The sequence below is a fragment of the Scyliorhinus canicula genome, chromosome 4 (assembly GCF_902713615.1).
Source record: "Scyliorhinus canicula chromosome 4, sScyCan1.1, whole genome shotgun sequence".
Classification (NCBI taxonomy): Eukaryota; Metazoa; Chordata; class Chondrichthyes; order Carcharhiniformes; family Scyliorhinidae; genus Scyliorhinus; species Scyliorhinus canicula.
Window position 1 is genome coordinate 157,676,099 of NC_052149.1, and position 23,959 is coordinate 157,700,057.

At 45.5% G+C, this 23,959-nt stretch overlaps 1 protein-coding gene across 2 annotated transcripts in view; it reads left to right on the forward strand.

Moving 5' to 3' along the window:
* Positions 1 to 13,691, forward strand: part of LOC119965115 (hepatitis A virus cellular receptor 1 homolog) — a 101,000-nt gene extending 87,309 nt beyond the window's left edge. For both annotated transcript variants that reach the window (XM_038795443.1, XM_038795444.1), the window contains one exon: positions 13,150 to 13,691. In XM_038795443.1, the coding sequence (XP_038651371.1) occupies positions 13,150 to 13,181 (32 nt within the window). In that variant the 3' untranslated portion in view covers positions 13,182 to 13,691. The remainder of the gene's footprint in view (positions 1 to 13,149) is intronic.
* The last annotated feature ends 10,268 nt before the right edge of the window (positions 13,692 to 23,959 follow it).

Here is a 23,959-nt window from a genome sequence, read left to right on the forward strand (position 1 = left end):
CGACGCCCCCTGGTCATTGATCCCTCCAGCAAGGGGAAATGTTTTTTCCTGTCTCCTCCGTCTATGCCCCTCATAATTTTATACATCTCAATCATGTCCCCCCTCAGTCTCCTCTGCCCCAAGGAAAACATTTCAAATCTATCCAATCTCGATACATAACTACAATTCTCCAGCCCAGCTAACATTCTGGCCTCCTCTGCACCCGTTCCAGTGTTGACCATTCCTGACCCTCCTTCTTGACCCTCCTATAATGTGGATTCCAGAACTGCACACAATACTCTATCTGTGACCTAACTAACGTTTTATACAATTCCAGCATAGCATCCCTGCTCTTAAACTCTGTGCCTCAGCTAATATAGGCAAATATACCATATGCCATATTAACCATTGTATCCACCTGCTCTGCTACCTTAAGGGATCGCTGTACATGTACATCAAGATCCCACTGATCCTCGGTGCTTCCCAAGGTCCTGCCGTTTATCATGTATTCCCTTGCTTTCTTTGTCCTGCTCAATTGCATCACCTCACACATATCCGGATTGAATTCCATTTGCCACTGATCAGCCTATCTGACCAGCCCATCTATATCCTTCTTACTATTTACCACCCCACCAATTTTCGGATCATCCGCAAACTTACTGATCAACCCTTCTACATTCACATTAAACCATTTATATAAACCACAAACAGCAAGGGCCCTAACACCGATCCCTGCGGGGCTCCATTGGACATAGGCTTCCAGTCAGAAAATCACCCCTTGACCATTACCATTAAAGTGGCTTTCTGCCACTCAGCGAATTCTGGATTCAATTTGCCAAATTTCCTTGGATTCCCATGGGTTCTTACCTTTGCTATCAGCCTCCCATGTGGGATCTTATCAAAAGCCTTGCTGGAGTCCAAGTAGACTACGTCAAATGCATTTCCCTCATCTACACATCTGGCTACCTCTTCGAAAAACTGAAGCAAGTTGGTCAGACAGGACCTCCTCTTAACAAAACCATGCTGACCGTTCTTGATTAATCTCTGCCTCTCTAAATGCAGATTAATTCTGACTCTCCGAATTGCTTCCAATAGTTTCCCCACCACTGAGGTCAGACTGACTGATCTGTGATTTCCTGGTTTATCCCTTCCTCCCTTCTTGTATAATGGCACCATATTGGCTATCCTCCAGTCCTTTAACACCTCTCCTGTGGCCAGAGAGGAATTGAAAATTATTGCCAGTGTCCCTGCTACTTCTGGCCTTGCTTCACTCAGCAGCCGGGGATGCATTTCATCTGGCCCTGGAGATTTGCCTAACTTTAAGCCTGCCAGCCACTCAGAACCGCCTCTTTGTCTATGTTAATTTCTTTAATTTTATTACAGTCCTTCTTTTTGATTCCTATATCCACACTGACCCTCTCATGAGTGAACATTGACACAAAGTATTCATTTAGAATATGACCTGCATCCTCCTGCTCCACACACAAATTACCACTGTGGCCCTTAATCGGCTCTACTCTTTCCCTAGTTATCCTTTTACCCTTAATGTACTTGTAAAACAACTTAGGATTTTCCTTTATTTTACCTGCCTGTATCCTTTCATGACTCCTTTTTCTCTTCTAATTTCCTTTATAAGTTTCCTCTTGCACATTCTATACACCTCTCGGGCTTTTGCTGTTTTAAGCTCTCGATATCTGTTGTAAGCCTCCCTTTTTCCCCTTTCCACAGATTTATCCTCTCGCAGTGCTGGCCAGTCCACCTCAGCCATGCCCTTTTTCATTTCTGCAAAATTTGCCTTCCTCCAGTTCAAAATTTTTACTCCTGCTTTATCTCTGTCCTTTTCACAACTCAATTGTGATCACAATCCCCGATATGGTCGCCGACTGTCACTTCATGCACTTGCCCTTCTTCATTCCCCAGGTCTAGGTCTAGAATTGCAACTCTTCTCATTGGGTTTATTACTAATTGGTTGAAATATTTTCCTGGACACATTGCAAGAAATTTTCTCCCTCAAGTCCCGTTACATTGTTTGAATCCGAGTTGATATTGGGATAGTTAAAGTCTCCAACTATTATTGCCCTTTTGTTCTTTTAGGCAGAGATTTGGGGGTCTGCAGTGTACTCCCAATACTGTGACTGCCCTTTTTTTATTTCTAAGCTCAATCCACAAAGCCTCGTTTGTTGACCCGTTTAGTATGTCATCCCTTTTCACTACTGGAAATGATTCTTTAACCATGAATGATACTCTCCCTCTCTTTTTACCTCCCATTTCATTGTATCTGAAAACTCTGTATTGAGGGATATTGAGCTGCCAATTTACTCCCTTCTTTAACCAGGTTTCCATTACAGCAATGACACCCTGCTGCCAGGTGTCTACCTGTGCCCTTAGCTCATCTACCTTGTTTAACATCACCATTTTCACATTCTGGGCACTTTATAAATTTGCTTCTCCTGTAATTCCAAGTCTACCATTACATCTTCTACACCACTAGCTAATGTTCTACCTCTATTTTCCTGATCTGAATTTGGCCGATCTAATCTTACTCCTGGGATCCCATCCCCCTGCCACACTAGTTTATGTTGCTCAATAGAACTAGCAAAATTCCCTGCAAGGACATTGGTCCCGCTCTGCCCGGGTGCAACCCGTCCAGTTTGTACAGGTTCCACCTTCCCCAAAACTGGTCCCAGTGCCTCAAGAATCTGAATCCCTCCCAGCTACACCATCTCTCCAGCAACTCCTTCACCTGATCTATCCTCGTTTTCCTGCTCTCTCTTGCGCGTGTAACTGGGTGTAATCATGGGCAGCACGGTAGCACAGTGGTTAGCACTGTTGCTTCACAGCACCAGGGATGCGGGTTCGATTCTTGGCTTGGGTCACTGTCTGTGCGGAGTTTTCACGTTCTCCCCGTGTCTGCGTGGGTTTCCTCTGGGTGCTCCGGTTCCCCCCTCCCACAAGTGTTAGGTGAATTGGACATTCTGAATTTTCCCTCCGTGTACCCGAACAGGCGCCGGAATGTGGCGACTTGAGGCTATTCACAGTAACTTCATTGCAGTGTTAATGTAAGCCTACTCATGACACTGATAACAATTATGATTATTACAATCGACCTTCAAATAAACCAGACCAATGTATAGTTTATCTGTCCTGGTTTGAGGTTGGTAATTTTCACACAGATACACAACATGGTAGCAGTAATCATAGAATTGTCGAATTTACAGTGCAGAAGGAGACCATTTGGCCCATCAAGTCTGCACCAGCCCTTGGAAACAGCACGCTATCTAAGCCCACACCGCCACCCTTTCCCCATAACCCAGTAACCGCACCTAACATTTTTGGACACGAAGGACAATTTAGCATGGACAATCCACCTAACCGGTGGACATCTTTGGACTATGGGAGGAAACTGGAGCACGGAGGTAACCCATGCAGACATGAGGAGAACGTGCAGACTCTGCACATACAGTGACCCAAGCCGGGAATTGAACCTGGGATCCTGGAGTTGTGAAGCAACAGTGCTAACCACTGTGCTACCGTACAGCCCACCATGTGATATATGTTTGAAGATCATAGGGGAAGCCACAGACAAAATTTGGTGTAATACAGAAGCTGTAAGTGCATTGAAACCCTGTGAGGCCGCATCTTTCTATGGACAGTGCTTTCGAGAACAGTGAGTACCTGGGGCGGAATTCTCCGCTGGTGGCCAAAATCGTGGAGGGCGGCGTGAACTCGGCCGAGGTTCATGACGGCCTCAGGGCCCGCTCCCCGCACCTAATTCACCCCCACCCGGGGGGCTAGGAGCGGGCCCCCGTCGTTCCCGGCTGCGACCTCGGCCGCCAGAAATGAAGCCCGAACGGCGCTTCGCAGATGTCATCCGCGCATGCGCAGGAACCCGCGCATGCGCGGATGGCATTAGCGTGCTGACGACGAACCCGTGGTGCCGTCTTTCTCCACCGCTGCCCGGCAAGACGTGGTGGCTTGATCTTACCGGGCGCCAAAGGGGAAAGAGGGCATCCGTTTTGGACGCAGGTCCGATGATCGGTGGGCACCGATCTTGGGCTTGTCCCCTCCGGAGCACAGTCGCGGTGCTCCCGTCCCAATCGGGCCCCTGGATGCCCCAAACGAACATCCGGCTCCCATTTCACGAATGCAGCGACCAGGTGTGGTTGCTGCCGTGGTGAAACGGGCGTGACGGGCCGGCCGCTTGGCCCATCGGGCTCGGAGAATCGCCGTTCGCTGTGAAAAACGGCGAGTGGCTATTTTTCCGAGAGTGGGGGTGGGGGGGAGAGAATCGCGGGGACGTCGGGGGGGGGGGGGGGGCGTAAAAAATGTCGGGAGGCCTTCCCACGATTCTCCCACGCCACGTGGGGAGCGGAGAATTCCGCCCCTGATCTGTGAAATAGCCAGATCGGTAGTTAATGTGAGCAATAAATCAGTTCAGAGGCATGCTCTGAAGTCGGTTTTAAATCAGGCAGCACAAACTTCAGGAACATTGCTATGTTCTTGGGTGCCATCCCTTGGCAAAAGATAAAAGCATGCTGAACAGAAAATACCCAACCTGTAGCCAAAAAAAAACAAAAGAGAAGAAAAAGCACAGCAGCTGGAGTAGAGAGGTTAAGAAATCCTAACACATCGGGAGCTTCCGTAAAAGCCACGGAACATCAGGAACCAGGCAACCCAATTCCCCAGATTGAATTGCAAGGCCACAGATGTCCTATCGAAGTTAAGGCTTTTCAAACAAAGGTTGGAACTTTGCTTTTTAGATTTATCTGTCACAGAACCGGATAAATATGCCATGAAAATAAAGATACCCATTGGAAATAAGGGGTTGCACAGATTCAACAATTTGGGCCTTTCTGAGGAGGATCAGAAGGACGCTGATGAAGTGTGGAACATGCTGGAAGACCAGCTTTGTATGACAGCAAACTTCAGGATTCATTTACCCTTTGGAGCTCATGTTGCAGACAACAGCCACAAGAATCAATTGATCAGTTTAATCAGGAAGGACTGCTGTTTTTGTGAAGCCGAGTTACCTGAACAGATAATGGAGCTGGTTATAGCTCCGATCAAAGACGTCCAAAAAAAGGCTACTTGGAGGAAAAGAGAGGTCACAATATTGACACAGCGCTAAATGATGGCAGAAAATATGAAGCCATTTTGGCTGTTAACAACACTTGCTAGTATTACATGCAACACCAGTGATGGTCCAGTAGCTAGGGCGCAGGGAGCAAGCAAGTCATGTGGAAAGTGTGGTTTATTGTGTCCAACACAAAGCTGTCTTGTGTTCCAAGATCATTGTGAGGTACGAGGTGTAAAAAGACATCAGACTCGCCTGAGAAATCTGGCTCCAGTTCCAACATGGTACGTATTGAAAAAAGATGGCATAATCTAGGCATGCGCACAATACATCTAAATCTCGCTTTATAAAGAGATGCCCAGACGAGATTCCAACATTACAGAATTTATTCACAAATTCACAGGAGCAAAGTTCTTCTCCGAGTTGGACGCTAAACACGATATTGGTTGGCCCATTTGGCAGAAGAATCTCAAGAAGTCACCACGTTCAAGGTAGCATGTGAAAGATACAGCACCTTTAGGTTTATTCATCAGTCAGGATCTGTTACAGCAGTGCACGTGGACAAGAATTACAGAAGTTGTCCCTGGAAGTGTGTGCATTGCTGATGACCATGGTGACGAGCAAAACCAAAGAGCATGACAGAAATCTACACTCACTGATGGCTCATTGTGAAAGACAGATCTTCAGCCGTACAAATGCCAGGCGAGTGCAGCTTAGATGAACTTTTTCGGTACTGCCTATTAACATTCCGAGATCTGGCCTGACCCAGGCAAACTGGAAGACCTACAAAACATGCTTACTTCCCAGGGCAAAAATGGCTTGGATTTTTCAACTTCATAGTGCCATCCATACCCAACTTTGAAAATCGAGCGTCAGCACAAAGAACTCTTAAGGAAGGATGTACGACAGAAGGATGATCAACATGTGTTCAAATCACTTAGACATGCAATGTCAGAAGTGATGTGTGTTTTACAATACCGCAACCCAAGACGTTTCTTGTCTAACTTCACAGAAGGTATTAACTGGGGTGTTTCATTTGCTGCAGTTTGCAAAGTGGAAGGTAAAGCTTATAGCCAGCTCGTTGATGCCACCTGTGGCCATGTGCAAGATTATTCATAAGTCCAGGCCACTCAATTCTGAAGGAGCTTAATTCACTACCCATATTGTCTGTTCGTCCCCTTTCTCTGCAATAAACAAAGTGGATGTCCCTGTCTCCTCAGAACTGGCGATGCAATGTGTGTGATTCTTTCTTTTTCACAGAAAAGCAAGTTGAATTACGACAGGGTGCCCTGTGAACCGGACATACTGCAGTTGGGAACAAAGGCTGGGAAGCCTGTTTCCTTTCCTTTTCTCCATTTCACTTTAAAAGGTTACCTCAACCCAGCTGTGATGATTTGACAAACGGCATCTTTGGTCCTGTCGCTTCACATGATGTCACGGAGCAACACGCAGGAACTATGGGGGGGCCAACATTGGCAGGAAACGCAGCCTTAAACGTAGATGCTTTATGGTGGCTAGTGCCGTAAATTGGATTTTGAGATAAGTAACAAGGAGTAGAGTTGCCATCCAACACTGATGGAAGTTTAGGCCGAAGATTTCCAAATTGACATGTTTCGTTTAAGAAGAACACCTTGAGATATGGGCTTACTGTCACCAGCAGAAAATATATTTGAAAGGCAGATTAGGAGAAGCCATTACCTGCCCCAATTCCCACAATTACAGGAAACACTTCTGGAAAAACTGGGGAGAATGAATACGGCACACGGCCGGCATGCAGATCAGTTCCTACTCTGTGTGTAGGACAACAGATTCAGGTTGTACCTTCCCAGGGAATCTGGTAATCTACAGAAGTATCCAAAGTGTACAGTGAATCTCGATCCTATGAGGTCACAGCACAGAATGATGTCAAGGAGAAACAAAAGCCAGCTAAGTTGAACAACCGAATAACGGCCAGCATTCAAATTGCATTTGAACACATCCTTAACACAACTTAACTCGGAAAGTGAAATTGTGGAAGACCAGTACGAAAACAATCAACACTCTGACAGCACACAGAATGCCAACGCACCTCCATGACAAGAAAACCAAAGTGATAAGTCTAGATCACAGGAAGTCCATATATCACGAGATCCTGACTGGTAAGCACAGAATCACTGAATCGTTACGGTGCAGAAGGAGGCCTTTTGACCCCACATGTATGTACTGGCTCACCAAACAAGCATCATGGCTGAGTGCCATTCCCCTGTCTTTTCCCCATACACCTGCACATTGTTGGACTCAAATAATCAGCTAATGCCTTCTTGAATGCCACGTTTGAACCTGCCTCCACCAAACCAGTGGATGTGGTTTATTTAGACTTTCAGAAGCCTTTCGACAAGGTCTCATATGGCAAATTACTGTGTAAAGTTAAAATGCATGAGATTGCAGGTAGTGTCTTGTGACGGATAGAAATCTGGTTAGCAGACAGGAAATGAAATGTTGGAATAAGTTGGTCTATTTCCGATTGCCTGGCAGTGACTAGTGGGGTACCGCAAGGATCTGTGCTAGGACCCCAACTGTTCACATTACATATTAATGATTTGGATGAGGGAATTAAATGTATTGTCTCCAAGTTTGTAGATGATACAAAATTGGGTGAAAGGGAGAGCTGTGAGGAGGATGCAGAGATGCTTCAGTGGGATTTGGACAGGCAGAGTGAGTGGGCATATGCATGGCAGATGCAGTACAATGTGGTTATCCACTTAGGTAGCAAAAATAGGGAGGCAGATTATTATTTGAATGGGTGTAAATTGAGAGAGGTGGACACTCAGTGAGACCTTGGCGTCCTTGTGCATCAGTCACTGAAAGTAAGTGCACAGGTACAGCAGGCAGTAAAGAAGGCAAATGGTATGTTAGCCTTCATAGCAAGAGGATTTGAGTATAGCCATTATATAGCGCATTGGAGTATTGTGTGCAGTTTAGTGTCCTTATCTGAGGAAGGATGTCCTTGCTTTGGAGGGAGGGTTGAGAAGGTTGACCAGACTGATTCCTGGGATGATAGGACTGTCATATGAGAAGGGACTGTCGGTCAGGATTATATTCATTGGAGTTTAGAAGAGTGAGAGGGGATCTCATAGAAAATTATAAAATTCTAACAGGATTAGACAGGGTTGATTCAGAAAGAATATTCTAGATGATGGGCGAATCCAGACTAGGGGGTCATTGTCTGAGGATAAGGGGTAAACCTTTTAGGACTGAGATGAGGAGAAATTTCTTCAACCAGAGAGTGGTGAATCTGTGGAATTCGCTACCACTGAAAGTAGTTGAGGCCAAAACATTGTGTAATTTCAAGAAGGAGTTTGAAATAGCTCTTGGGGCTAAAGGGATCTGGGGGTATACGGGGCGGGGTTAGGTACGTTTTGGCGCAGCCATTTGGGCACGGGCGTTGTGGCGCGGCCGTTTTGGCGCCAGCCGTTTTGGCGCCGGCTGTTTTGGCGCCGGACGTTTTGGCCATAATAACATTTCTTTATTTGTAAATTAGCCTCAGTTGAGTTGGCTACTGGTGCGGGTCCGCTGTCACAAGTGTTTCGTTCTATCACCATCTTTTTATATATTTTTTAACTAAACCAATTCGCAGACCCATATGATGGCTGAAGAAGTATCAACGAAACGTGGTAAAGAAAAATTTGTTCATAACGGATTCCTTTACGTCTTTGACAAAACAAGCAAAGGTGACAGTGAAGTGAAATTTTGGCGTTGTGAGCAAAAAAACCGGTGCAAAGCACGGCTCCATACTAAAGCTGCAAACTTGGTGAGGCAGCTGAACAGCCATTCGCATGATGCTTCTGCTGCACAAGTAGAGGTTGCACTTGTGAAAACTAAAATAAAAAAGAGAGCACAGGAAACCCTTGAGGCACCGACTGTAGTTGTTAATGAATGTTTGACAGACATATCCCAAGCTAGTCTACCAGCCATTCCTAATATATCTGCTTTGAGGAGAATGATAAGCAGAAAGCGTAATTATGTATTGAACGCCCCCACCAATCCAAGTGATTTACAACAATTGATTGTGCCAGAATGCTACAGGATATATGTCCCTCAACCAGGAGTGGAAGAAAATGTTTTACTTTGTGATAGCGGACCAGGTCACGACCGGATATTAATCTTTGGAAGACAGAGCTGGCTACATCACTTATTGACATCTAATATGTGGTTTGCAGATGGCACATTCAGTATTGCTCCCAGGCTCTTTTCTCAGATTTATGTAATTATGGTAAAAAAACACGGAGGAGTTACTCCTACGGTTTATGCTCTTTTGCCCAACAAGCAACGCACCACATATGCGAGAATGTTCGCATTATTGAAAGAAATCGAACCCAACTTGAAACCCAGTTCAATCGTCTGTGATTATGAACAAGCTGCGCACAGTGCTATGAAAGACATATTCCCTGATGTTCAAATAAAAGGATGTATTTTTCATTTAGCTCAAAATATGCAAAAACATCTAGTATGGGGTTCCGTAGTTTGTATAATACTGAACTACGAACTTGGCATGCATCATCCCACCATATGGAAACTAATTGATGGCCTGCGTAAAGTACAGAAAGGTAGAGATGCATATTATGAAAGGTTACTAGCCGGCCATGAACCGCCACAAAAACTAAAAAAGTATAGAGATGCAGATAAAAGAATACATGAAACTGTTCTTAAATTTGAAAACATGGATGCTATCGAGTACTTGAGGAGCCTTGCTCATAATTACCAAATGAAGTAAACTAAATGAACTAATTTAAGGTTTTTAACTAAATGAACTAATTTAAGGTTTTTAATTTATAATAAAGATAAAAGAATACATGAAACTGTTCTTAAATTTGAAAACATGGATGCTATCAAGTACTTGAGGAGCCTTGCTCATAATTACCAAATGAACTAAACTAAATGTACTAATTTAAGGTTTTTAATTTACAATAAAGTTAGTTTAAAAACTTTTTAAAGCTCATCTTTTAATTTACAGTTTTAAGCTTGCTTTTAAGTCCTTCCTTCGAATGATACTGAATCTTGCAACAATTTACTTGCAACAATTTACTACCCACAAAAACTAAAAAAATTTCTGTCGTCTGCGCCCAAACGGCCGCGCCAAATTGGCTGCGCCCAATTGTCCCATGGCGCCCAAACGGCTGCGTCCGAACGGCCGCGCCAAAACGGCCGCGCCCAATTGTCCCATACCGTACGGGGCGGGGGTGGGGGGGCAGGATCATGGTATTGAACTTGATGATCAGCCAATATGGGGAGAAGGCAGGAGACTGGGGGTGAGAAAAATATTAGCCATCATTGAATGGCGGAGCAGACGCGATGAGCCGAGTGGCCTAATTCTGCTTCCATGTCTTATGATCTTATAATGAATACAGTAAGAAGTCTTACAACAACAGGTTAAAGTCCAACAGGTTTGTTTCAAACACTAGCTTTCGGAGCACTGCTCCTGCCTCAGGTGAATGAAGAGGTATGTTCCATTAACATATATATAGACAAAGTCAAAGATGCCAGACAATGCATAGAATGTGAGCATTTGCAGGTGATCAAGTCTTTACAGATCCAGAGATAGGGGTAACCCCAGGTTAAAGAGATGTGAATTGTCTCTAGCCAGGGCAGTTGGTAGGATTTCGCAAGCCCAGGCCAGATGGTGGGGGATGAATGTAATGCGACATGAATCCCAGGTCCCGATTGAGGCCACCCTCATGTGTGCGGAACTTGGCTATAAGTTTCGGCTCAGCAATTCTGCGTTGTCGCGCGTCCTGAAGGCTGCCTTGGAGAACGCTTACCCGGAGAAGCTTGCAAAATATTAACTCTTTACCTGGGGTTACCCCTATCTCTGGATCTGTAAAGACTTGATCACCTGCAAATGCTCGCATTCTAAGCATTGTCTGGCATCTCTGACTTTGTCTATATAAATGTTTCTGGAACATTCCTCTTCATTCACCTGAGGAAGGAGCAGTGCTCCGAAAGCTAGTGTTTGAAACAAACCTGTTGGACTTTAACCTGGTGTTGTAAGACTTCTTACTGTGCTCACCCCAGTCCAACGCCGACATCTCCACATCACTTATAATGAATGACAGAGCAGGCCTGAAGTGCCGAATGACCTCCACATGCTTTTATTTTCTATGTATGTTTCTATGTAGACTTCCAGGCAGTGCATTCGAGACCGGAACCACTTGTGTAAAAATATTTTTTCATTCTACATTATCCAGACTCTTAAAAGAGACCAATCATGTGGGGAAATTGTTTTCTCAATTTGCTGTATTTTTACTCTTCCTGTATGTAATATTACCTTGGAAATAAAATAGGATGATTTAAAATTAGAAGAGAAAATACAGGATAAACTCAGCAGGTCTGGCAGCAACCTCGGAGAAAGAGAAACAGAGTTAATGTTTTGAGTCCTTTGACCCTGCTACAGAACTGAAAAAGGGCAGAAGTATGATGAATTTTGTACTTGGAGAGGGGGTTGGGCAGAATGGAAAGTCAGAGATAGGTCAGGGTTGAGGAGAGATTGACAAAGATGTCATGGACATGAGACAAAGGCGTTCTGAATGGTGACATTAGGTACTGGAGAGTGTGAATAGTGGCAAAGGTAGGACAGGAGAATATGGTAATAGGGGATCGGTTAACAAAGCAAGGGGTGGCATAATTAAGCTATTTTCAAGTTGGTAGCCTGTGACTAATGGTGTGTTGCAAAGATCAGTGCTGGGGTCTCAGCTATGTACAATCTATATTAATGTCTTAGATGTAGAGGCAGAGAATTGAACCTCGTTATGGAAACCCTGCCTAGTTGACAGTCAGAGAGATCTAGGTGTACAGGTCCACAGGTCACTGAAAGGGGCAACACAGGTGGAGAAGGTAGTCAAAAAGGCATAAGGCATGCATGCCTTCATTGGCCGGGGCATTGAGTATTAAAATTGGCAAGTCATATTGCAGCTCTTTAGAACCTTAGTTAGGCCACACTTGGATTATAGTGTTCAATTCTGGTCACCACACTACCAGAATGATGTGGAGGGCTTAGAGAGGGTGCAGAAGAGATTTACCAGGATGTTGCCTGGTTATGGAGGGCTTTAGCTATGATGAGAGGTTGAATAAACTCGGTTTGTTCTCACTGGAACGACGGAGGTTGAGGGGCGACCTGATAGAGATCTACAAAATTATGAGGGGCATGGACAAAGTGGATAGTCAAAGACTTTTTCCCAAGTAGAGGAGTCAATTATTACTTTTTCCCAAGTAGAGGAGCATAGGTTTAAGGTGCGAGGGGCAAGGTTTAGAGATGTACGAGGCAAGTTTTTTACACAGAGGGTAGTGGGTGCTACCCACTAGTTGAGTAAATATAGGGGCGGGATCCTCCGTTTTGCCAGCCCCGTTTTTTGGCGTGGCGTGCCCCCACCAGCAGTGTGATTCTAGTTTCCACAGCCGGTCAATGGGATTTTCCATTGTGGACCATCCTACGCCGCCAGGAAACGTGTGGGCATGGGTGCGCTACTGGCAGGGCGGAGGATCCTGCCGACGGAGAATCCGGCAGAAGAACTAGGAGCAGGAGTAGGCAATTCAGCCCTTGAGCTCCCTCTGCCATTCAATACAATCCTGGCTGATCACCACTCAGCTTCAACTCCACTTTCCTGTTCATTCTCCATCACAAGGGGGTCTACATGCTCAGAAAAATGAGAGGTGGTTTCTTTAGACAAGTACAAGGTTCCCAAGGGATTTGAAAGGGCAGACACTGAGAAATTGCTTCTATTGGTCAGAAAATCTAAAATACGGGGGAGGGGTGGCACAACCTCAAGATAAAGGTTAATCATTTTGGATTGGGATGAGGAAATATTTCCTCACTCAAACAGTTGTGAATATTTGAAATTCCAATATCTATTCACCTGTTGATGAATATAATTAAGGCTAAGATAGATCTTCTGTCACTCGGGGAATTAAGAGATTTGGAAATCAGGTAAGATAATGGAGCCATGATCAGAGTAAATGGTGGAACAGGCTTGAGAAGCCGTATGGTGTTTTACTGAGCTCTATCATATTGCGATGTTTAACCTGTGACTGAGTTGTTTAATACTCTTGTTTCTGACCTTCAGGTAAATATTCGACAAAGGAACTATTGTCATGACAGAAACACTTCCATTGTTCTGAAGGGGTTGAGACATTCTCCAGGTTAAGCCCATGCCTGTGTATCCTGCATCATTCAAGCAAACTATGTGATGTTGTTTCCTCAATGTTCTGTGACCTCACTGCAACTCAGGTTTACCTGGTTGAACCAGAGGATCAAGACTGGGAAGATCTGCTGCATTATTGCACAACCAGCAGCAGCAGCATACAGTGCCACTGATAAACACTGCGCTGTGCATTTACAATGGACATGGGAAAGACCTCTTGAAGATTTTAATGGGAGACATTAAACTTTACAGTTCCCAGTGTATTTTTGATCAGGGAATTTCGGCCAAAATATTGTGAAGCCAAAATAGAAGTTAACTTTAATGGTAAATGCAATGTGCATTGTACCTGTATGCAATGTCTTTTGTTTCCACTGACTCATTCAAAAAAAGTTATATATCTGTTGTGAAAATGTTACATTTTCTGGTTAAAATATGAATTAAACCATGGTATTGCTGAAAAAAGACACACATTGTTGAAACTTTTCATCCTGCAGTCATCAGAACAATTTACAAGAATAGCAAATTGTTAAAAGGATAACAATTTATACTGGGTGAGGAGAGAGTGCTAATTGTTTGGCAAATTGACTTATTGGTCAAGGTATTGCCACAGAGAACGCAGCAGTTAACTGATAATTAATAGTTAAATGCCAAACTGTGTTTACATTCAAGCCAGGCAGGTTGATTCTGATTGGTCAAGGCATTGCCCTGGGAAATGAGCCAGGGAATGCCTGTGGCCTATTTTGTTTTGGCACAATGTGTGTACACATAATTTCTGTCTACAAAGGACAGGGCCCTGTGTATTAATATATGAAGTTTCTAGCACACGTAACTGAGCCATTCTGCTAGCCCGACTGATCATCTTTATAAAAAATATATTTTTTTCTCCTCCTTTTTCACATTTTCATCCAAATTTGCACCCACCAACAAAGAATCAATGGTAACAAATACAATGTCAATCCCGTGGCCAACAATTCCTCCCTCTCAGCAACCCCCAAATAACCTTCAACATTTTAAATACAAACATCAAAGAAAAAGATTCAGGAATCCACCATCCACCCAAACATAATCACCAACAACATACACAGTCGAACACCCCTCCCCCCTAATGTTCAATGTCATCCAATTCTTGAAAGTGCTTTACAAGCAAGGCCCCTGAATTGGAGAACCTTCCATCCTTCCCCTCAACTCAAACTTCACCTTTTCGAGTGTTGAAAACTCCAACAGACCCCCCCCCCCCCCCCCCCTCCGCCACGCCAGGCCACAGGGTGGAGAGGCTGACTTCCACCCCAACAGGATCCGTCGTCTTCGGGGCGATCAGCGAGGCGAAGGCTAAAACACCTGCCTCTGCGCCCGCTTCCAACCACGGCTGATCCGATTCCCCGAATATGGCCTCCAGAGGACCCGGCTCAAGCCTCACATGTACCACCTTTGAAATTACCCTGAACACCTCCCTCCAATACTCCTCCAGCTTTGGACAGGACCAAAGTATATGAACATGGTTTATGCCCCCCTCCCCCCCTGCAATGTTCACAAACATCCTCTACCCCCTCAAAGAGTCGGCTCATCCTTGTCTTTGTGAGGTGTGCCCTATACACCACCTTCAGCTGCATCAGCCCCAACCTTGCACACAAAGTTGAGGCATTTATCCCCCAGAGCAGCTCATACCACGACCCCTCCTCCATGCTCTCTCCCAACTCTTACATAAGAACATAACATTAGAACTAGGAGCAGGAGTAGGCCACTCTTCCTCCCACTTTGCCTTAATCCCCTCCAGCGGTGCGCTTTCTTCTCCCAAAATTGCCCCATAAATCGCTGACATCACCCCCTTCTCCATTCCCCCTGTCATAAGCATCTCCTCCAACAGTGTGGAGGCCGGCACCACCGGAAAGCTCTGTATCTCCTTCTTAGCAAAATCATGGACTGCATATACCTAAACATTTCCCCCTGCCTCAACCCATATTTCACCTCCAGCTCCTTCAATCCCGCAAACCGGCCTCATAGAAACAAATCCTTTAATGCCCTGACTCCCTTCTCCTCCCATCTCGGAAAAATCCCATCCCACTTCCTTGGCTCAAATCTGTGATTCCCCCAAATCGGCATTTCCCTTGATCCCGCCAGCCCGACTGATAATCTTAAATTGGTTGGCAGTTTAATTCATACCACAATCTGGATTATTTAGCAAATGCTGTTCAATCACACAATCACACCTCATGTTGGACGCTGTTTTTTGTGTTTTGCAAGTACTGGCTGGTTGGCCACAGTCAGCATGTCTCCTGTTGCAAACAACCAAAGGGACGTGCTGTTTGATATGATCTGCCACTCATTGGGACATATGGCCTACATACTGGTTTCACACCGACATATACCACATTGCTCATTTGTGTGATAAGCAGAATATTTGGCTTGGGACTGCATCCTGTCAGGGGCAAAAACCACTGTTGTTGCTACCGCACAGTAACAGTGTGAAACAGCTAGTTGACCGTTTGCTCAGAGTTTTGAGATATCTTGCTCTTCCAGGGAAATCTGAGGTAGACTGGGCACTTTCCTGGACTGAAAGTGACAGCCTTAGACCCCTTCATGAGTTTTTGCGATATACAGAGTTCAATGACCTGATCAGCATAACCATTATATCACAGGATGGCTTTGATGCATCTATTTTAGCTTCAAGGTTCCACGGTGAGAAAATTACTAAGGGCCTTATTTAAGAGGTTGCCAATAAGGTCAATCTTACAGCATGTGGAACTGTAAGAATCGCAATGGGTATATTGACCACAAAAGGTTGTAGACAGTAGTGGAGAACCCATTGGCAGTTTTCTCAACAGGCATGTCCAAGAAAGGGAGCTCATTGGACTTCTCCATTGCCAAACTGAATTTGGACGCAGAATGAACCCCTTCAGTTGTGCATGGAAATTCGTAGATGCAGCTGCAGATTTAAATATAGCAAACAGATCATCCATCTATCGCAAATATGCAAGGGGTAGGAGGTTAGGTGTAATTCCATCAAAGACACGTTTCTTGTGGAACACAAAAAAGAGATGTGGGCCAAGAGAAGATTCCATGGCAATGCCGTATATTTGGATATACCTGGTGGTGTTAAAACGGACCTCAATTGAGCATGTTACTGACTTCATAAGTTCCATGAATATTGATTCAGGCAATGGTGGTGGGTCTAGGTGGCAACGATGGTGGGTCTAGGCGGTACATTGATGAATAAGCCAGCAATGTTAAATGAACACATGAACACGGCATCACTATTGATATGCAAATCCCATATGAAAGAATCCTTCACTGTGTATCTAGAAAACTTGTTCAGAACTGGATGTAACAAATCGCCCAACCATTTGGTCAATTCACATTGTGCAGAACTGCTCATAAATAAGATAGGGCATAAAGGGACACCTCTTTTGTGTGTCCTACACAATCTATACAGAAGCAGGTGCAATGAGCTGTGAGGATGAACTCTATTATCTGTCAGTTTGTTGCTCTTACACAAGGCCAACAAGTGCTTTTGTTAGCTAGCTTTCGAACAAAGCTGTCGGATTATGCTGAGTGGAAGTTCCAATGGATATAAATTTGGACCCATCATTAAGCCTGGTGATTGATATTGATATGGTCACATTTATTAAGGATGACTATTCCAGTCCCCTTGATGGGTTTACAGATATGTATGTCTGGGTTGAACTTGATGCCTCATACCGCTGCCAGACATTCATGTTGCATGTGAAAATCGGCCAAGTCATTCAGAATCCGGCAATATCCATGCATTAGACCAGCTAGGAACATTGTCAATGTTTCATCATCTTCAGTAGATGCTAGTTTATGGCAGGAATGCTGGGAGTAGAAGAGTCTGAACTCAGCAAATCAATCTTCCTGTTTAATATAAGACAAAGCACACCAAAAATGAAAAACATGCCTTGCGGCGGGAGACAGATGGGTTTACAGATATGTATGTCTGGGTTGAACTTGATGCCTCGTACTGTTCCTCGTTGTGTTCTCTCTTTAATTGGCTCGGTTTATGATGGTTAATATGATCGCCTTCCTTAATTCTAATTACGTTTGCTCAAGAGTCGCCAGGTATCTTTCGATACCGCCACAAGGTTCAAAACCGAATACTGATCAAAGACTCGATACACCAGTTAGGAAGTTCGAAATCAATGCACATTTATTTACACTCACAGTCAATTATACTCATGCACAAACTCTACCAATTAAACTATCACTACTACTAAAGCTTATACTTAGCTTCGGGTGCCCACTCAGTCAGAGGAACAATGGCCGTTGTCCGGTTCTGAGGCTGTTGCGGTCGAGCTGGTATGGAATCGTAGCTAGGAGCGTCTATCTCATAGCGTGCGTAGACTTTGGACTTACTTGTTCTGGTGAAGCTGCTAGGCAGGCCTCTCATCGCTGAGAGCCAAGGCCAAGAAGAACGATTCTCCCTTGGGGGCTTCTTCTTATACCCAAAGGGGGCTTTGCGTGCTTTTGGGCGGGCCTTGAACTTGGTCCCAATTAATTGGACCGTCTCTTGATCATGGGAATTGATTTTCTCCAATAAAGGGGTGGGTGCCCTGATTGCTGAGCAGGGCCTAGGTGGCCGTTGGCCATCTTTGTTCTAGCCTCCTCTGGCGCCGGGGTGTCTGCTTTAGTATCGTTTGCTTAAATGTTTCTCTTTTGTCCCCGGAGGTGGCTCATTAGTATGCTAATGGTTTTGCAGTATCGTTCTTGTCTGGGAGCTGCAAACTCCAATCATCAGACAAACCTTGTACCTGCTTGCTTTCTCAGCATTGTCCATTTTTCACTTCATTCTCTGCAAGTGTCCATTTTGTAAACTGGACGTGGCCACCCCAGGTGACTGCACTCCCTCCTTGTGATCCTCCACGCGAAGCGTGAAGGATCACATTACCGCGTTGTCTTCGTTCTCTGACCAAGCGGGGCACCCATGACAAGGCTCTACACTGTCATATACTGTGAAATACAATTTTACCTAAAATCATTTTAAATACATACATTATCAAAAAAAACTCTACGGGGCGCTATGGCATTCAGGCATGCATTACAAAATAAAAAAACTGGAACCTCTATCTATCCTTAATAAACTATCCTCACTCAAACAATTGAAAAATATTCTAACATCTTAAACTGTACAAATAGCAACACACACATTTCTCTGGCTTGGCAGTCAAGCACAGAGATTACACTTCTTTATTCATGTCAAGGGGTTCAGCGGTCTGGTGGAGTCCAAAAATTGGGGACCTAAACGTGTATACCGGGGTGCGAGAGCGTTAGGCTCTCCTTCGCTATTTTCTGAGCCTAATTGTCTGCACGACACTGCAAAGTATCGCCAGTGCTAAGAGGGCTTCGACAATGTTTGAAAGTGACTATCAAGTGATAAACTTATCACACCAGGTCGGGGTATTGTTAACTGTCGCTGGGCTCTGTGTACTGCAGGGGTGGGAATCATTGACGGCCTGTTGGGTACGGTTGAGGGGGTTAGTGCCCACGCGCAATCGAAGGGATCCCACTAAGATCCATGTGAAAAAAATGGAGGTCGTCTTCATCTTTCTTCTTTCTTTCTCTTCTTCTTCTCTTCTTGTGGCTTCCTGGGGTTCCGGAATTCTGTGAACACAAGCATAATACCTGTTATTATCTTGCTTAAGATCTCGTGTATTTGTCTGTCTGTCCTTTATTGCCAATCTCCCTTTAGAATTGGTCACCATCTGTGACTCCCTCATTTAAAAAAAAAACGAATTGCTGGACAAGACATCCTAGAACAATACTGATACAGTGCGAGCCGGCTCGCAGCCTGTGCGATTTACCATCCTAGTGTTTGTGGATGTAAACAGCATATGGAGAGCAACCTAAGGGTTGCCGTGAAATAATCAAAAAATGTTGGAAACAAAAGTGCCAAATGGGGTGCGTATCCGCGGCGGGTAAGAAATCGATGGAATCCCCGGGTAGGACGGTGATCAGTGCCATTTGTGCTCGACCCGAGCGTAGCTGACCAGAGGGGGGGGGGGCTCCTCAGGTAGGGCGGGGATTAGTGCCGTTTCTCCACTGCCTGAGCAACCGGCAAGAACAGCTGAGAATGTGGTTGTCGGGGGGTTGCAGTTATGCCTCTTCTCCCTCGAAACAGAAGAGCAGTTACGAAATAGTGTTTGGGCAAACTTTTAAGTTCTCAGAGGTTTCTGCAGACAAAGTAGTCGGTTGTCCATGAACAAACCTGTTCCATTAACTGCCAGGGGGCGTTGAAGGAGTGGTGGCGTGGGGCTGTGAAAAATGTGCAAATTCTCACAATCAACACTTAACAGTAACACTAACAAACAAACATGCAACAAACATGGTGCAGGTTCCATCAGAAAGGACACCGTATCTCTCCATTGGTTCCTTTTTACCATCATTTAGACACCTCATTTCCTAGTAGCGAAAGAGTCGCAAAGGGATTCGTTTGGTGGGAGTCAGACTCAATGTCATCATCTTCTCCCGGCTGCCATACTCTCGACTGGAATAACTTTGCCAAAGCTGCGTAATGCGAATTGGGGTCCATCTCATCGTTCCAGATGAGCCTGAACGAATTGTCTCGGTGCCAGAGTCGTGTGTCGAGTTTGGAACTGTTGGGGTGCAATCCGTAATTGTCGGCCGGTGGGTCTGGGTCAGGGGCTTTTATGTATGTGATCTCAAAGGCGTAATTAGAAACCTGCTCGGAATTGCTGCGAGTGGGGCCTGGTACAGGGGGATAGTAGTAACGTGGTGTGCTGTGGCTGTCGTCAGTGCTGTCGTAATCACTGTCGCTGTCACTGCTGGTTGGGGGCAGGGAGAGGCGGAGTCGTGCCTCTGGGGGTGGAGTTCAAGTCATGTCTGAGGACGGGCTGGACTGGCTGGGGGAGAGTAGGAACACATCATCTGTGGGCGGGGCGTGCTCGTCTGCTGCTGCGAGCAGGATGTGGTGTGTGTGGCTATTCTGCGAGCCATAAGCCTTGAGCTGGTTGATGTGAAACCACGCAGACTTTCCATTGGGGTATGTAATCTTGTATACCGGGGCTGACTTTGTCCGAAATGGAGTACGGTCCAGAGAATTTGGGGGAAAGGAATGAACTGGGATTGTATAGGGAAAGCATCACTTGCTGCCCTACTGCAAACTCAGTGGTGTGTACTGTCTTGTTGAAACAAGCCTTGCTCTGTTTCTTCTGTGTCCCAAGTCTCACAGCTGTGTGAGTTGGGCTGCCTTAATGTTCTCTATTAGCTGGTGTACAGCATTTTCATGTGTGAGGGCTGTGACTGCGGGGCTGGCCAAATCCAATCCTAATAAATACTGTCCCTTTCATGGGGCGTCCGGTCATGAGAGTGTGGGGGGTGTATCCTGTGGACGTGGATACCGTGTTCCTTAAAAACATTAACGCAAATGGGAGAACCGAATTTCAGGTGCTGTTATTCTGCGGCACCATTTTCCTGAGGGTGGCTTTTAATGTTCTGTTCATTCTCTCCACAATACCACTTGCCTGGGGGTGATATGCAATATGAAACTTTTGTGTTATTCCGAAAATTGTGAGGACGTTTTTCATACTTCGTCCTGTGAAATGGGAGCCTTGATTGGACTCTATGTTGTGGGGGCGTCCCCATCTTGTAAAGATGTGGTAGGTTAGGATTTTTGCAGTTGTTTTTGCTGTATTTGTATGTGATAGAAAAGGTTCCACCCATTTTGTGAAGGTGTCGATGATCACCAACATATACTTATATCCATTCCTGCAAGGGGGTATGGGTCCTATGTAATCTATCTGGAGATTAGTCCAGGGGCCATGAACGGGGAGGGTATGACTAAGTTGAGCCTTTTTTGCATATCTGTCTGGATTGTTCTGGGCACAGATCAAGCAATTCTCAATGTAGTGGGTGACATCGGCTTTTAAATTAGGCCACCAGCAGAGCGGTCTGAGGTGGGCTAAGGTGGGTTCAATTCCTTGTTGCCCATGATTGTCATGGAACTGACAAATGATCTGGTTCCTGTCCTGGCTGGGAACTACATAAATGCCTTCCTTCAGAATCACACCGTCATGTTATCACATTTTAAAACTTGTCATAAGGGGCTGGGAAGGTTCCCTTTAAAACTTCCCTGAGTTTCTCATCTTCCTTTTGAGCCTTCGCTAAATCCTGTATGTTGGTCTGTGAGACCTGAACTGCGTGTACTGGGGTGCTTTCGGGGGGTTCCAAAAATAACCATGCCTGGAACCTGCCTTCGCTAGGGCGTCTGCTTTGACATTACCAGGGGGGGAAGAACGGTGATGACTGTGAACCTTTATGATTCCATATTTCCTGTCTTTCGCTTCTAAAATATACCGGAGTAATGGGGCTGAGGGTAGGGGTTTTCCGTCTGCAGAAACAAATCCTCTTGTCTCCCACAGGGGTAGAAATTCCGTTCGACTATTACAGACATACAAGCTGTCTGAATAGATGTCGGCTGGGGTCGGGAACGAGTCGGGGTAGTCTACAATATATGCGATCTCCGCCAGTTCTGCTGCCTGCGAGCCTAACTGTCCTGGCAACTTTAGGGAAATCTCTTCTTGGGCGCGTTCCTGTGCATCCTCTACATAAATTCTGCAACCTGTGATTCTCTCTCCATTTAAAACTGTGGAGGAGCCACCTACATAAATCTTCACGGATGCGCACGTGTCTGTGGGCTGGGGTTTCTGGGATGTGCTACCTGTTTTCTTGGGAGGTGTTTGTGGAATAAATGGGCCTGTGTTGTGGTTAGTGGTGATAATCTCACATTCATGAGGTGTGCCTGTGTACTGTAAATTATCTGCATGGAAAGTGTGGGTCTTGGTTCGTTTAACTGTAACGTCCCGTCCCTGTAATCGATGGGTCCAACGGGCTGCACGGATTTGGCTGACTGTGCTATCTTTAAGTCGGCCGTCTAACAATAGCTGTGTTGGGGTGTGTTCAGTGAGGATGGTGATGGGGTTGAGTCCTGTTATGTATGTAAAGTATTGTACTGCCCAAAAAACTGCGAGCTTTCACAGGCAGAAAATCCTTGCTCGACAGGATCTAAAATGCGTGAGGCGTATGCCACGGGTCGTAATTGGTCATGGCATTCCTGGAGGAGCACGGCTGAATGGGTTCAGTCGGTGCTTGCTACTTCGATATCGTACGGGGAAAGTGGATCTGGGATCTGTAGTGCGGGGGCTGTGCTGAGTGCTCTTTTTAAAGCATCCATGGCATCTGTATGCTGTGGAAGCCATTCCCAAGGCATCTGCTTCTTGAGAAGTTCAGATATGGGCACTGCTTTAGTGGCAAAACCATCAATATGGTTTCGGCAGTAGCCAACCATTTCTAGAAATGACCGGAGTGCAGAGACATTGTGGGGAAGGGCCAATTTGACGATCGAGTCAATTCTCTTTTGCTCGATCTCGCATTTACCATGTGTGATTACTGTACCCAAGTAAATCACTTTTTCTTTCAAAATCTGGGCCTTTTTGGGATTAACTTTACAATCAATTTCTTTTACGAGTCCTAGGAGTTCGACGAGAAACGAAATGTGCTCTCCCTTTGTGTCTATCTGTAGTAGCAAGTCGTCTACATACTGGACCAGACAATCGGGGCGGGAAAATTTTGCTAATCCATTTGCCAGCTGTCGTGGAAAATGGAGGGGGAGTTGTGGAAGCCTTGTGGAAGGCATGTCCACGTGTACTGCTGTCCCTGAAATGTGAATGCAAATTTGAACTGGCACGCTTTATCCAATGGAATGGACCAAAAGCCATTGCTAATGTCCAAAACTGAAAAGAATTTTGACTGGAATCCCTGTTTGAGCATGGTCTCGGGACTTGTGGCTACGGCAGGAGCTGCTGCTGGGGTTACTTTGTTCAGTTCCCGGTAATCAATGGTCAGTCGCCCTGATCCATCTGGCTTCCTGACGGGCCAAATTGGGGCATTGTTTGTGGAGGATACTGATCTCAGTACGCCTTGGTCTAGTAAACTATCTATTATTTTCGAGATTTCTCCCTCTGCTTCCTGGGGAAATCCGTACTGCTTCAGGGGTCTGGGGCCAGGACCTGTGATAGGCATAGAGCCAGCCAGTTTGCCACAGTCGTGCTTGTGCTGTGCAAATGCTGCTTTGTGTTCCTGCAGGACTGCCCCAACCTGTCTGTCTGAACTAATGGTTCTAGGGTCGAACCAGAAGTCTCCTACTGAGCTAATCCTGTTTACATACTCTCCTACTGTGAGCGTGGCGGGAGCTCGTGCTGCCTTTGCAATTCTCCAAACACACTTGTTAACTGGATCAAAGGAAAGATTGCTCATAAAATCGATCCCTAGGATATGTTCTGCTGTCTGGGGCAGATCAACTAAACCTATGGTATGCTTGGTGGTAATGTTGCCTATCTGTATCGCTACAGGGGCTGTGATGTGTCCCTGTTGTAAATGACCTGTAAAGCCACTGAATGTGATGGTGTCTGTTGTGGGCCATGCATCTCTCTGAACCATCATGGAGGAATTGTGTGTGGTGCAGGACCCTCCTGTGTCCCAAAGAAATTCTACGGGCTGTCCCTGGACTTTGCCTGCTACGACCAGTTGACCGGACTTGTCCCAAAGGGTGTCGCAGACCCAAGTTGGGGAGCCCGAACACCGTCAGTTGGTGCCATTCATGTCTGCATTCTCTGAACGGGTGCTAACGCTATGAATAGGCTTTGCCCTATTCTTATTGAGGGTGCCTGTCTGTTGGACTCTCTGCTGCTTTTGTGGCGTGTTG